Here is a 13,591-nt window from a genome sequence, read left to right on the forward strand (position 1 = left end):
ACTTTACTTAAACAAGCTTGTTTACTATTCCAAATATAAGAGGTTAAAATTGAATCTAAAGAATCAAAGTATGTCTTAGGAATGAAAATAGGTAAGGCCTGAAAAAGATATAAAAATTTAGGAAGAATCTTCATTTTAATTGAATTAATTCAGCCAATTAGGGATAAAGAAAGAGGGGACCATTTAGAAAGCATCTTTTTCACATAATTCAATAAGGGGTTTAAGTTTTCTTTGAATAAATTCTTGAAGTTTTCAGTAATTGTTACACCTAAATATGTAAATTGACTTGTAACAACTTTGAACAGAAATTTGGCATTTGATGACATTAGGTCATTTAAAGGAAATAGTGTAGCGGTGTGCTACACGCAGCGCTAAAATTACGACACGGAGTCGGTAACTGCAGTCGAAGGAAAAACTTTATTCGAAAACTTCAGCCTCACTTTTAAGCCTCTGTCAACCGGCCCCCCATGGCGAAGAGGCTCCAAAGCTCTGTGCTCGCAAACCCCCGTAGGCTATCTAATTGTGAGTCGGTTCGCATACGCTAGGAAATGAGCCGCCACATAACCCCCCCCCAGAACCGGCGATACACCCCCCAATATCCACAGCCTGGGCCAGAACCTGCTTGGGAGGTCGGCCTCTGCGCCGAGGCGCCGGAAACTCGGCCGGTTGCGCCAGGTCCACATGGGCCGGCTTGAGGCGGTCCACCGTGAAAACCTCCTCCTTCCCCCCAACGTCCAGCACGAACGTGGACCCGTTGTTCCGGAGCACCGTAAACGGCCCCTCGTATGGCCGCTGCAGCGGTGGCCGATGCCCGCCCCTTCGTACAAACACAAACTTACAGTTCCGTAGGTCTTTGGGTACGCAGGTCGGGTGCCGCCCATGCTGTGAAGTGGGTATGGGGGCCAGGTTACCGAGCTTCTCGCGAAGTCTGCCCAGGACTGCAGCGGGTTCTTCCTCTTGCCCCCTCGGGGCTGGTAGGAACTCCCCGGGGACGGCCAGGGGCGCGCCGTATACCAACTCGGCCGACGAGGCGTGCAGGTCGTCCTTGGGCGCTGTGCGGATGCCGAGAAGGACCCAGGGAAGCTCGTCCGCCCAGTTGGCTCCTCGCAGGCGGGCCATGAGGGCCGACTTCAGGTGACGGTGGAAACGCTCCACTAGCCCGTTCGACTGTGGGTGGTAGGCAGTGGTGTGGTGCAGCTGAGTCCCCAAAAGGCTGGCCATAGCTGACCACAGGCTGGAGGTGAACTGGGCGCCTCTGTCGGAGGTAATGTGGGCTGGTACACCAAAGCGGGATATCCAGGTGGCGATCAGGGCTCGGGCGCAAGATTCGGAGGTGGTGTCGGTGAGCGGGACCGCCTCTGGCCATCTTGTGAACCGGTCCTCGATAGTCAGGAGGTAACGCGCTCCGCGCGACACTGGCAGGGGGCCCACGATATCCACATGAATGTGGTCGAAACGCCGGTGGGCGGGATGGAACTGCTGCGGTGGGGCTTTGGTGTGCCGCTGAACCTTGGCCGTCTGGCAGTGCATGCACGTCCTGGCCCATTCACTGACCTGTTTGCGGAGTCCGTGCCAAACGAACCTGCTGGAAACCATCCGGACAGTTGTCCGGATGGAGGGATGCGCAAAGTTATGAATGGAGTCGAAAACACGTCGCCGCCAGGCTGCGGGGACGACCGGACGGGGCTGGTTGGTGGCGACGTCACAGAGTAGGGTCCTCTCACCTGGGCCCACGGGGAAGTCCTGGAGCTGCAAACCAGAGACTGCAGTCCTGTAACTCGGAATCTCCTCATCTACCTGCTGTGCCTCTGCCAGTGCCTCAAAGTCTACCCCTTGGGAAAGGGCATGAACGGTAGGGCGAGAGAGCGCATCCGCCACGACATTGTCCTTACCCGAGACGTGCCGGACATCCGTTGTGTATTCAGAGATGTAGGACAGGTGGCGTTGCTGGCGGGATGACCAGGGGTCGGATGCTTTCGTAAACGCAAAGGTAAGCGGTTTGTGGTCCGTGAACGCGGTGAAGGGCCGACCTTCTAGGAAGTACCTGAAATGCCGGATTGCCAGGTAGAGCGCCAACAGTTCCCGGTCAAAAGCACTGTACTTGAGCTCGGGTGGCCGCAGGTGTTTGCTGAAAAACGCCAGGGGTTGCCAGCGACCTGCGATGAGCTGCTCCAGCACCCCACCGACTGCCGTGTTTGATGCGTCCACTGTGAGGGCGGTAGGGGTGTCCATTCTGGGATGTACTAGCATTGCGGCGTCAGCCAAAGCTTCCTTCGTTTGAACGAAAGCGGCGGCGGACTCCTCGTCCCAGGTAATGTCCTTGCTCGGACCCGACATCAGGGCGAACAGGGGGCGCATGATCCGGGCAGCTGAAGGGAGGAAGCGGCGGTAGAAATTGACCATACCTACGAATTCCTGAAGGCCTTTGACCGTGGTGGGTCGGGGGAAGTGGCGGACCGCATCTACCTTAGCGGGCAGAGGGGTTGCCCCGTCTTTAGTAATCCTGTGGCCCAGGAAGTCAATGGTATCAAGTCCGAACTGGCATTTGGCAGGGTTGATTGTAAGACCGTACTCACTCAGTCGGGCGCAGAGTTGACGGAGGTGGGACAGATGCTCCTGACGACTGCCGCTGGCTATGAGGATGTCATCCAAATAGATGAACGCGAAGTCCAGGTCCCGTCCCACCGCGTCCATTAACCGCTGGAACGTCTGTGCGGCATTCTTCAGGCCGAACGGCATGCGGAGGAACTCGAAGAGGCCAAACGGGGTGATGAGAGCCGTCTTGGGGACGTCGTCAGGATGCATCGGGATTTGATGGTACCCTCGGACAAGGTCGACCTTGGAGAAGATCCGGGCGCCGTGCAGGTTTGCCGCAAAGTCCTGAATGTGCGGCACAGGGTAGCGGTCCGGTGTGGTAGCCTCGTTCAGCCTGCGGTAGTCGCCGCACGGTCTCCAGCCCCCCGTCGCTTTGGGCACCATGTGCAGGGGGGAAGCCCAGGGGCTGTCGGACCGCCGGATGATCCCCAATTCCTCCATTCTCTGGAACTCCTCCTTCGCCAGTCGGAGCTTGTCCGGGGGAAGCCGCCGAGCACGGGCATGGAGGGGTGGTCCCTGTGTCGGGATGTGGTGCTGTACGCCGTGCCTGGGCATGGCTGCTGTGAACTGCGGTGCCAGAACCGATGGGAACTCCGCCAGGACCCTGGTGAAGTCGTTGTCGGACAGCGTGATGGAGCCGAGGTGAGGGGCTGGCAACTGGGCCGCGCCCAGGGAGAACGTCTGAAAGGTCTCGGCGTGTACCAGTCTCTTCCTGGGCAGGTCAACCAGCAGGCTGTGAGCTCGCAAAAAATCCGCACCCAGAAGCGGTTGGGCTACGGCGGCCAGTGTGAAGTCCCACGTGAACTGGCTGGGGCCGAACTGTAGCTGCACCTGACGGGTGCCATAGGTCCTTACTGTGCTGCCATTCACGGCCCTCAGGGGGGGACCCGGTGCCCTGCTGCGAGTGTCGTAACTTGTCGGAGGTAAAACGCTGACCTCAGCCCCAGTATCGACCAAAAAGCGGCGTCCCGACCTGCTATCCCACACATACAGGAGGCTATCCCGATGGCCAGCCGCCGTAGCCATCAGCGGCGGCTGGCCCTGGCGTTTCCCGGGAACTTGCAGGGCGGGCGGCAACGGCGGGCTTCTGCGCCCCACCGCTGGTGGTAGAAGCACCAGTGTTCATTGGGCCGGGGGTTGGTGGGCTCTGCGGCCGGGCCTGGACTGGTTTGCTGCCGGGAGCGTGGCTGGGAGATCTGTGCGATGGACGCCCCGCTCACCTTTTTGGCGTTCCACAGCAAGTCCGCCCGGGCTGCCACCTTCCGGGGGTCACTGAAATCCGCGTCGGACAGCAGCAGGCGTATGTCCTCGGGCAGCTGCTCCAGGAATGCCTGCTCAAACATGAGGCCTGTGTGTCCCTCGGCCAGAGACAACATCTCGTTCATTAAAGCCGATGGAGGTCTGTCGCCCAAGCCATCCAGGTGCAGTAAACGGGCAGCCCGCTCGCGCCGTGAGAGTCCGAAAATCCTGAGGAGCAGGGCTTTGAATTCCGTGTACTTGCCGTCTGCCGGGGGCGACTGTACGAACTCCGCGACCTGGGCAGCTGTGTCCTGGTCGAGGGAGCCCACCACGTAGTAGTAGCGGGTGTCTTCTGAGGTGATCCGGCGAACGTGGAATTGGGCTTCGGCTTGCTGGAACCATAGGTCCGGGCGCTGTGTCCAGAAACCCGGCAGTTTCAACGAAACCGCATGAACAGAGGCGGCGTCGGTCATTTCTGGTCCAAAAATCGTTTGGACCGTCGGGGTCACCAATTGTAGCGGTGTGCTACACGCAGCGCTAAAATTACGACACGGAGTCGGTAACTGCAGTCGAAGGAAAAACTTTATTCGAAAACTTCAGCCTCACTTTTAAGCCTCTGTCAACCGGCCCCCCATGGCGAAGAGGCTCCAAAGCTCTGTGCTCGCAAACCCCCGTAGGCTATCTAATTGTGAGTCGGTTCGCATACGCTAGGAAATGAGCCGCCACAATAGCTCACTTTTATTTAGGTTCAGCTTATATCCTGAAAAATAAATAAACTGGGAGATTAAAGAAAGAACCAAAGGTAAAGAAGTTTCAGTGTTAGAGATAAAAAGTAAAATATCATCAGCGTATAATGAAATTTTATGAGACATACCTTCCCTTAGTATACCAAAAATGTCCTTAGCATCTTGAAGTGCTATTGCTAAGGGTTCTATAGCTAAAGCAAAAAGTAAAGGACTAAGAGGACATCCTTGTCTAGTTCCCCGCTGTAATTTAAAGGGCTTAGAAATTTGGGAGTTAGTAATAACCTGAGCGGTAGGAGATAAGTAGATTAATTTAACCCAACGAATAAAATTAGGCCCAAAATTAAACTTTTCTAAGGTCTTAAAAAGATAATTCCTATCACAGGCTTTTTCTGCATCTAAGGATAATATACACTCTGACTTTTTTTGGATGGTGAATATATCACATTCAATAACCGACATATATTAAAATGTGAGTAACGATTCTTAATAAATCCTGTCTGGTCATGTGATATAATAGATGGTAGGATATTTTCAAGTCTTCGAGCTAAGATTTTGGCTAAAATTTTTGCATCAACATTTAATAAAGAAATCGGTCTGTATGAAGAACATTCAGCTGGATTTTTATTTTTTTAAGAATAAGAGAAATAAAAGCTTCATAAAGATTGAGGGAGTTTAACTGATTTAAAGGACTGTGATAAAACAGAGGATAAATAAGGTGTAAGTAATGTAGTGAAAGTTTTATTAAACTCCCCAGGAAAGCCATCAGGTCCTGGGGTCTTACCAGAATGTAAAGCACGTATAGCCTCAGCCACTTCTTCATTGGAAATAGGCTGATCTAACTGTGTTAGACTATCAGCAGACAATGTAGGAATGTTGATATTACTGAAAAAAGCATTCATATAGGTATCATCTGAAGAAGAGTCAGACTGATACAACTTAAGGTAAAAATCTTTAAATACGTTAATTTCAGAATGATTGGATGTCTTAGTTCCACTATCTTTAAAAATTTCTGTGATTTGACGATTAACTGTAAAAGATTTTAAGCGATTGGCTAATAAACTATCAGTTCTATCCCCGTGAATGTAAAATTGAGTTTTATCACTCAACAGCTGTTGTTCAATTGGGTAAGTCAGCAGAAGATCATACTTGGATTGGATTTCAATACACTTATTATATATACTTGGATCTAGAGATAGGGCATACTTTCGATCAAGAACTTTTAATATCACTGCTAGGTCATACCTTTCTTTGTCAGCTTTTTTCTTTATATAGGTAGAGTAAGAGATAATTTCTCCACGAATATATGCTTTAAAAGTATCCCAGACTATATTACCAGCAGTATCTCCTTTAAAATTTTCCTTAAAGAAAAAAGCAATATGGTTTTCCAAAAACTTTAGAAAATTTTTATCAGTTAACAATGATAAGTTAAAATGCCAACTTCTATTTGGTACAGAGTAAACAGGTAATCTTAAAGCCAGAAGCACAGGTGCATGATCAGACAAAGCAATCTCCTTATAATCACAGGATCGTACCAGTGGAAGCAAGTTTCTATCTATAAAAAAAATAATCAATCCAAGAGTACATATGATGAACCTGAGAGAAATATGAATATTCCTTTTCTTGGGGGTGTAAAAAACACCACACGTCAAGAATACCACATTGAGATAAAAAAGATTTAAAAAGTAAGACTGATTTATTAGTGACAGGGGTTTAACTTGAAGAGCGGTCTAATATAGGGTCAAGCCAAAAATTAAAATCTCCACCCATCACTAAGGAATACCGATTCAAATCAGGAGGAAAAGAGAAAAGACATTCAAAGAACAAGGAGTCATCTGTATTTGGAGCGTATACATTTGCAAATATGATTAGTTTATTCCCAAGACTACCCGAACCAATAACAAAGCGCCCATTTGTATCAGAAATTACATTATGTTGAATAAAGGGTAAATTCTGATCAAACAGGACAGAGATGCCTCTCGATCTAGATTGAGAGGGTGAGTGAAAATGTATACCCTTCCATCCTTTGAAAGAACGTGAAATATCATCTTTACGAATATAGGTTTCTTGGAGAAAGATTATATGAGTTTTAAGTTTCCGGATACAAGAGAAAATCTTATTTTGTTTAACAGGGTTATTTAGACCTTTCACATTAAAACTGAGTATATTAATAAAAGAATCCATCAAGTATCCTTTAGTAATGTATAAAAGGTAATCACAGACATGTAGATAGTGAATAAGTAAAACAGTAAAGACATCCAGTCAGCTTTATAGAAGAACCCATTTCCCCCCTCCCTCTCCCCCCAAAGAAAGAAATCAGCCAAGGGAGGCTGGAGATTAATTCTAACGTCCCCAACCCAAAACTCCGGTGGCTCCAGAAAATATAAATGTTTAGTTGCGCTGAATAAATGATTGTATACAATCATTTATTCATTTACTTTGATTTTTTTGTGTGTGTATATATAACCCTAAAGTAAATAAGTTTGCTAATTACGATTTTAAAAAAACCACGGGAAAATATAAGTATAATCTCGGTAAAAAAGGAAAGACAGATAAGGAAAATCAAATATGGAAAATCAATAAGTAAGACAACATATACTCGCGGGTGCAAAAAAAAGAGTAAAGAAGCAAATAGAAGATAATTAAAAAGGGAAGCAGTTTAGATAGCTTCCTACAGAACACTGAGAGAATATAATATAATGTATTGTTTAAAAAGAGCTGCGAAAAGCAGCAAGAGGAAATTGATGCAGTCTGCCAGCATATTTTGCATAGTTTGAAAGATGACAAGGTGCCAGTTACTTAGTCAAACAAATGATTAAGACTTCGTAAAACCAAGAAACCTTGTTATCAAGAAAATGCCAATTACTTGATTGAACACCTGAAATTAAAACATTTAACATAAAACAACTCAAAGTTGAATTTAAGTATGGAGACTTTGTAAAAGTTTCTTAGCTTCTTCAGGCTTCGTAAATCAAGAAACCTTATTATCAGAAGTAGTAACCTTGAGTTTACACGGATCTTTGAGAGAAAGGATACAGCCAAGCTTAAAAAGATCAGACATGACCTCTTTAAAAGCCTGTCTAGCTCTTAGAACTTCCGGTGGATAATCTTGAATGATCCGAAACTGTTGATCACGAAATTGTAATATACGTTTCTTCCTTGATTCATGAAGGATCTGTTCTTTAATCTAATAGTCATAAAAGCGAATGATAATAGAGCGAGGTTTGGCAGGATCCCAATTAGGTGGGGTAATTCGGTGAACGCGCTCAAATTTTGGTAGTTCCGATAATATATCAGGGAATAAATCTTTAAGCATTTGAGCACAAAAATCGATAGGTTGATTACCCTCCAGTTTTTCAGGAAATCCAAGAATTCCGATATTGCACCTTCGGTTTCTGGTCTCCAAATCTGTAAGTTTCTTCAGTAACGCGTCGTATTTTTTAAGTTGTTCCTTAGAAATTCTCTTGAAACCTTTGATATCCTTCTGCAACACCGGCAGAGATTCTTCGTGTAGCTTAATACGAATTTCGTGGTCATTCACAGTCTGCTGTATACTTCCAAGTTTCCAATTAAGTGTTTTCAATTCAGATTTAACCAGGTCGAAGGAATTCTGTAACAAGTCAAACTTGGATTCCAAGTCATCCAGTTTATCCAATTTTTCGAGTTTCTCTGACATTTGTTGAATCATTTCAGTCAAAGTCTCTAAAGTAGTCTCTTTTTTTGACCACTTTCTACTCATGGTGCTCTCACCGAGATAGGTTTAAACAGCAAAGTAAGCAAATCATTTCGGAGCACATAGCTAGTGCAACCTACTCCATTACAGCCACCGGAAGTCTCGTCATGAACGTTCCTGACTCAACCTTTGTATTTTTTATGAGGCCGAGTGGCTAGCTCGACACTCAACCCGGCACGGATGGAAAGCGTGCTTTACGGTGGTCCGGCTTGGATTCGAACTCGGGAGCCTTCGCTCCGGAGTCCGGCGCTGATGCCATTGCACCACCAGCTGGCCCCTAATAAGTTCTGGGTTATTACACAACACCCAATCTAAGATAGCCTTTCCTGAGTAGATTCAAATACAAGCTGCTCTAAAAAGCCACCTCGTAGGCATTCAACTAATTCTCTTGTGATCGGACACCAACCTGATTTTCCCAATGCCCTTGCATATTGAAGTCCCCCATTACAATTGTGACATTACCCTTATTATGTGCCTTTTCCAGCACCCATTCAAATCTCATCCCCACCTATTATATAATGTTCCTAGATCTGGCCTCACTAGCACATGCCAGGGACAGCAATCCTGAGATCACAAAGCTGGAGGTCCAACCTTTTAACGTAGCACCTCAGCCCCTGAACTGCCTCTGCAGAACCTCGTCACTCATCCTACTCATGTCACTGGTACCTACATGAACCACGACTTTTGGCTGTTCACCCTCCCACTTAAGAATGCTGAGGACTCGATCAGAGATATCCCGGACCTGGCACCCAGACTACATACCAACCAGGAATCTCAGTCTTGCACACAGAACTTCCTATCCGTTCTCCTAACAAATCCTCTGTCACCACAGGATGGCTCTTCCCCACCCCCACACCCCCCCCCCCCCCAGCCACCTTCGGAGTCACACTCAGTACCAGAGACTTGAAGGCTGTGACTTTCCTCTATTTGGCCATCCCCACCCCCCCCCCCCCACCCAATAGTATCCAGCATGGGCATAGAGGTACTCTGCAGTGCATCCTTCACCCCAGTGGTCCCCGACATTTACATGCCGGGCAGCATCTAATTAGTTTGTTTATTTCAGCTTTTTTCTTAAAGATGTGCTGGGTGCGCGCTGGCTACCCCTGCACCCCTGCATGCTCCACGGCCCCAGTATCAGTCCGCAGCCTGGAGGTTGGGGACCACTGCTTCACTCTCTTCCCCTTCCTGTCACCCAGTTTCCCATGTCCTGCATCTTGGGTCCAACTACCTCTCTATACATCCTATATATCATGCCTTCAGCCTTCCAAATAATCCAGAGTTCACCTGTTCGTATTGAATGGTGGGCAGTCTCACTGGGCTGAATGGCCGACTCCTACTCCTGGTTCTTATGATCTTATTGAATGGTGGAGCAGACGTGACAGGTCAGATAGCCGACTCCTGCTCCTAGTTGTTATGTTCTGCTGAGTGTTGATATCTGGTGGGGTCTATCTTGTCACTTTCACACCTAGCACTGGTCCAGGTTCATCGTGCTCTTTACAGATCTGTGTCTCAGCGGGGTGGAACTGTGAGGAGGGCCACAGCTGGTGTGAGTTGGTGAATGTGTTTACAGTCGACCTGACCCTCTTTCCCTAGGGGAACTGTCTCAGGTATGTACTGGGACTTGTGGGGCAGGGTTTTGCTGTGTGGGGGGGAGGAAGACTGATAGATGGTGTGGTGAGGTGGATTGAACAGCTGATTGGAAGCCTCTCTAGAGAATAGAACATAGACCAGTACAGGACAAGAACGGCCCCTTCAGCCCGCAGTGTTGTTCAGAACTAGTTATATTAGTAATCAATATTTTCCTCACATTCATCTGCCTATCTGAAGGTCTCTTAAAAGTCTCTAATGTATCTGTCACTCCACAATCTTAGACAGCACACTCCAGGCATCCACCACTCTGTAAAAATCCCTGGCCTGCTTTGAAATGACCCCCTCTCACCTTAAATGCATGGCCTCTAGTATTGGATATTTCAGCCCTGGGAAAAAGATGCTGTCTGTCTACTCAATGCCTCTCATAATCTTATAAATCTCTATCAGATCTCCCCTCACCCTCCATTGATCCAAAGAAAATAATCCAAGTTTGTCCAACTTCTCATTATAGCACATATCCTCTAATCTAGGCAACATCGTGGTAAACCTCTTCTGCACCCTTTCCAAAGCCTTAAATTCCTTTCTATAGTGAGGCAACCAGAACTATATGCAATACTCTACATGCAGCCTAACTAGAGTTTTATAAAGCTACAACATAACTTGTTGACTTTTGAACTCAAACCCTCGACTAATAAAACAGGCATTCAATATACCTTCTTAATCACCCTATCAACCTGTGTAGTACTTCCAGTGACCTATGAACTTGAACCCTAAGATCACTCTGGTCATTGTACTGTCTCTTTACATTTGACCTACCAAGGTGCAACACCTCACATTTTTCTGGGTTAAGTGCCATCTGCCATTTCTCGGCCCATATCTGCAACTGATCTATATCCCCACAGTATTCTTTGCCAGTCTTCTAAGCTATCCACACCACCACCAACCTTTGTATCATCAGGAAACTTACTAACCCACCCACCTCCATTTTCATCCATTTCATTTGTATAAATCACAAACAGCAGAGGTCCCTGTGGAACATCACCAATTACAGACCCTCCAGTTCGAATCAGCCCCTTCGACCATCACCCTCTGTCTTCCACGGGCAAGCCAGTTCTGAATCAAAACAGTCAATTTACCATGGATCCCATGCATCTTAATCTGGATGATCCTCCCAAGAGGGACCTTGTCAAACGACTCAATTTGATAATGCACAAACTGCCATGCACAAAGCCATGCTGACTCTCCATGGGTTTCCAAATACACATAAATCCTATCCCTAAGAATTCTCTCCAGTCTCTTCTCTACCACTGACATGAGACTCAACGGGTCTATCATTTCCAGGATTATCCCTGGTTCCTTTCTTGAATAATGGAATAACATCTGCCACTCACCAGTCCAACTGGACTTAGCCTTTGTCTGGAGACAACACAAAGATATTGGTCAAGGCCCAAGCACTCTCTTCTTTTTCCTCTCTCAGTAACCTGGGAAGCCCTGGTGACTTATCCACCTTAATGCTCTTAAAGAAACCCAACACTACCTCCTCCTTTACCTTGAAATGCCCTACCATATCAATACTCTAGTCACTGATCTCCCTATTCTCCACATCCTTCTCCTTGTTAAATACTGATGTAAAGTACTTAGTAAGGACCTCACCCAAATCCTCCTCATCCAAGCAAATGCTTCCCCCTTTACCCTTGAGTTGTCCTCTTACTACAGATCTGTGTTAATGACTATATTGGGTTTCAGGGTCAAGGGTGGTGGTGGGGGGGGGGGGCAGTCGGTGATGTTGGTATGTGGCAAGGTGGGTTTAATGATCAGGCTGTCTTCTCTCCAGGAGACCTGCATCAGTGGCTGTGCCGGAAAGCAGATCTGCACCAACCATCGACTGATGAGCGCCTACATCCAGCTTATGCCGAGCATTGTTCAAAAACGGATGGCAGACCTCGAGAAGAAGGCTGCTGAGACCACGCCAACAGCGAGCGAGGAGCCGTCCACTGGAGCAGAGTGAAGCACCCAACACACGGCTGGAGAATTTCATCGTCACAAGAGAGGGCAGGGTTGTCAGGGAGGAGCTGGCGAACCGTGACTCTGCAGAGGCCTCCTTCCTTGTCAAATCCATTCCCATTCTGTCTCAGCAACGGACGAAACTCAGTTATCACTAACGGAGGCATAGCTCTGCAGACCAGCGGCTGACCCGCTTCCTGGCATGACCTGACTGCAAAGCGAGACGAGCCCTTGCAGTCATGAGAGCTCTGCGTAAGCGCAGACCAAATAATTGTAACACACTGAGGACAGTTTCCACAGATCTGTCCACTTTGGTTTCACAATGAAATGTCAGCAACTGAACAATAAAATCCTGTGACTGGAAACCAAACAAGTGTCTGAGAAACTATTAAAGTTTCACACACACTGCCTAGCTTCTGAGTGAGCGATTTGCAATTTCCATTGCAGCTGCTGTCTGATAGGAGTGAGATGATGACCGTGGTGAAGTTTCAGGGACACAATCACTGCACTGATCAACAATAAATGGATTCATTTCCATTACCTAAAAGCTGCTGGTTTTCACTGTCTCCCCTGTGGAATATATATTCATTCATTCTCTCTCTTCCCCCTCCCCCCACCCCCTCCATGATCTCCACACCCCCAACACACCATCTTCCCCAGAGGGCAGGATGCTCCTTTCAATGTGAGTGAATACCCTTGCTGTTCATACAGAGTGGTGGGTGCATGAAACACGCTGTCGAGGCTGATAGAGACATTTAAGAGACTCCTAGATAGGCACATGGATGGATGACAAAAATGGAGGGTTACGTAGGAGGGAAGGGTTGAATTGGTCGTAGAGTAGATTCAAAGGTCAGCAGAACATTGTGAGCTAAGGGGCCTGGACTGTGCTGTAACTGTAGCATCAGCCACCAGACAGACAATGAACCCACGTACACTACCTCACTATCTTTGCTGTCTTTTGCACTACTTTTAATTTATTTTTTATACAGTATATCTTATTGTAGTTTATAATTTTCATTATGTATTGCAGTGTACTGCTGCCATAAAACAACAAATGTTATGACTTATGCCAATGATATTAATTCTGACTCTGCTCCAACAGTACTGTGCAAAAGTCTTAGGCACATTTATGTATATAACTGGGATGCTTAAGACTTTTACACAGTACTGTATTTGTCAACATTAGTAGAGAGCGAATTTTTAAATCTGGCAGGACCAAAGGATGTTGGGAATGGTGAAAGTGGAGTGCAGCGAGAGGGGTGTGGGACAGGTGGCAGAGAAGGATTGCCAGGTGTGGGACACCAGGCAAGGTCATTTGATTTGATTCGAAACAGTTGGTTTATTGATCTTTACAGAATGTCCCTCTGGTGTTTCCTGCTCCCTCTCTTCCCCTTCCCCTTTTTCCCAACCATGATTCCCCTCTCCCTGCCCCCTTCCCACTCTCAGTCCACAATGGAGACACATACAAGAATCAAGTTATCATTGTTCTTTTTGCTTGGTGGGGGGGATGGGGTTGAGGTACCCTAGCTCTACATACATACACACACACATATATATATAAATGCACAGAAACAAACCCTTCAGCCCATCTAGTCCATACCAAACTTATTCTACCCAGTCTTATTGACTGCACCCAGACCATAACCCTCCATACCCCTCCCAGCCATATACCTATCCAAACTTCTCT

The 13,591-nt window shown here is 47.2% G+C and overlaps 1 protein-coding gene across 1 annotated transcript in view; it reads left to right on the forward strand.

The window, feature by feature from the left end:
• timm10b (translocase of inner mitochondrial membrane 10 homolog B (yeast)) overlaps positions 1 to 12,433 on the forward strand; it is a 41,474-nt gene extending 29,041 nt beyond the window's left edge. The window contains exon 3 of the mRNA XM_059963515.1: positions 11,735 to 12,433. Coding sequence (XP_059819498.1) covers positions 11,735 to 11,908 — 174 coding nt within the window. The 3' untranslated portion in view covers positions 11,909 to 12,433. The remainder of the gene's footprint in view (positions 1 to 11,734) is intronic.
• The last annotated feature ends 1,158 nt before the right edge of the window (positions 12,434 to 13,591 follow it).

This window comes from Hypanus sabinus, chromosome 3 (assembly GCF_030144855.1).
Source record: "Hypanus sabinus isolate sHypSab1 chromosome 3, sHypSab1.hap1, whole genome shotgun sequence".
Lineage (NCBI taxonomy): Eukaryota > Metazoa > Chordata > Chondrichthyes > Myliobatiformes > Dasyatidae > Hypanus > Hypanus sabinus.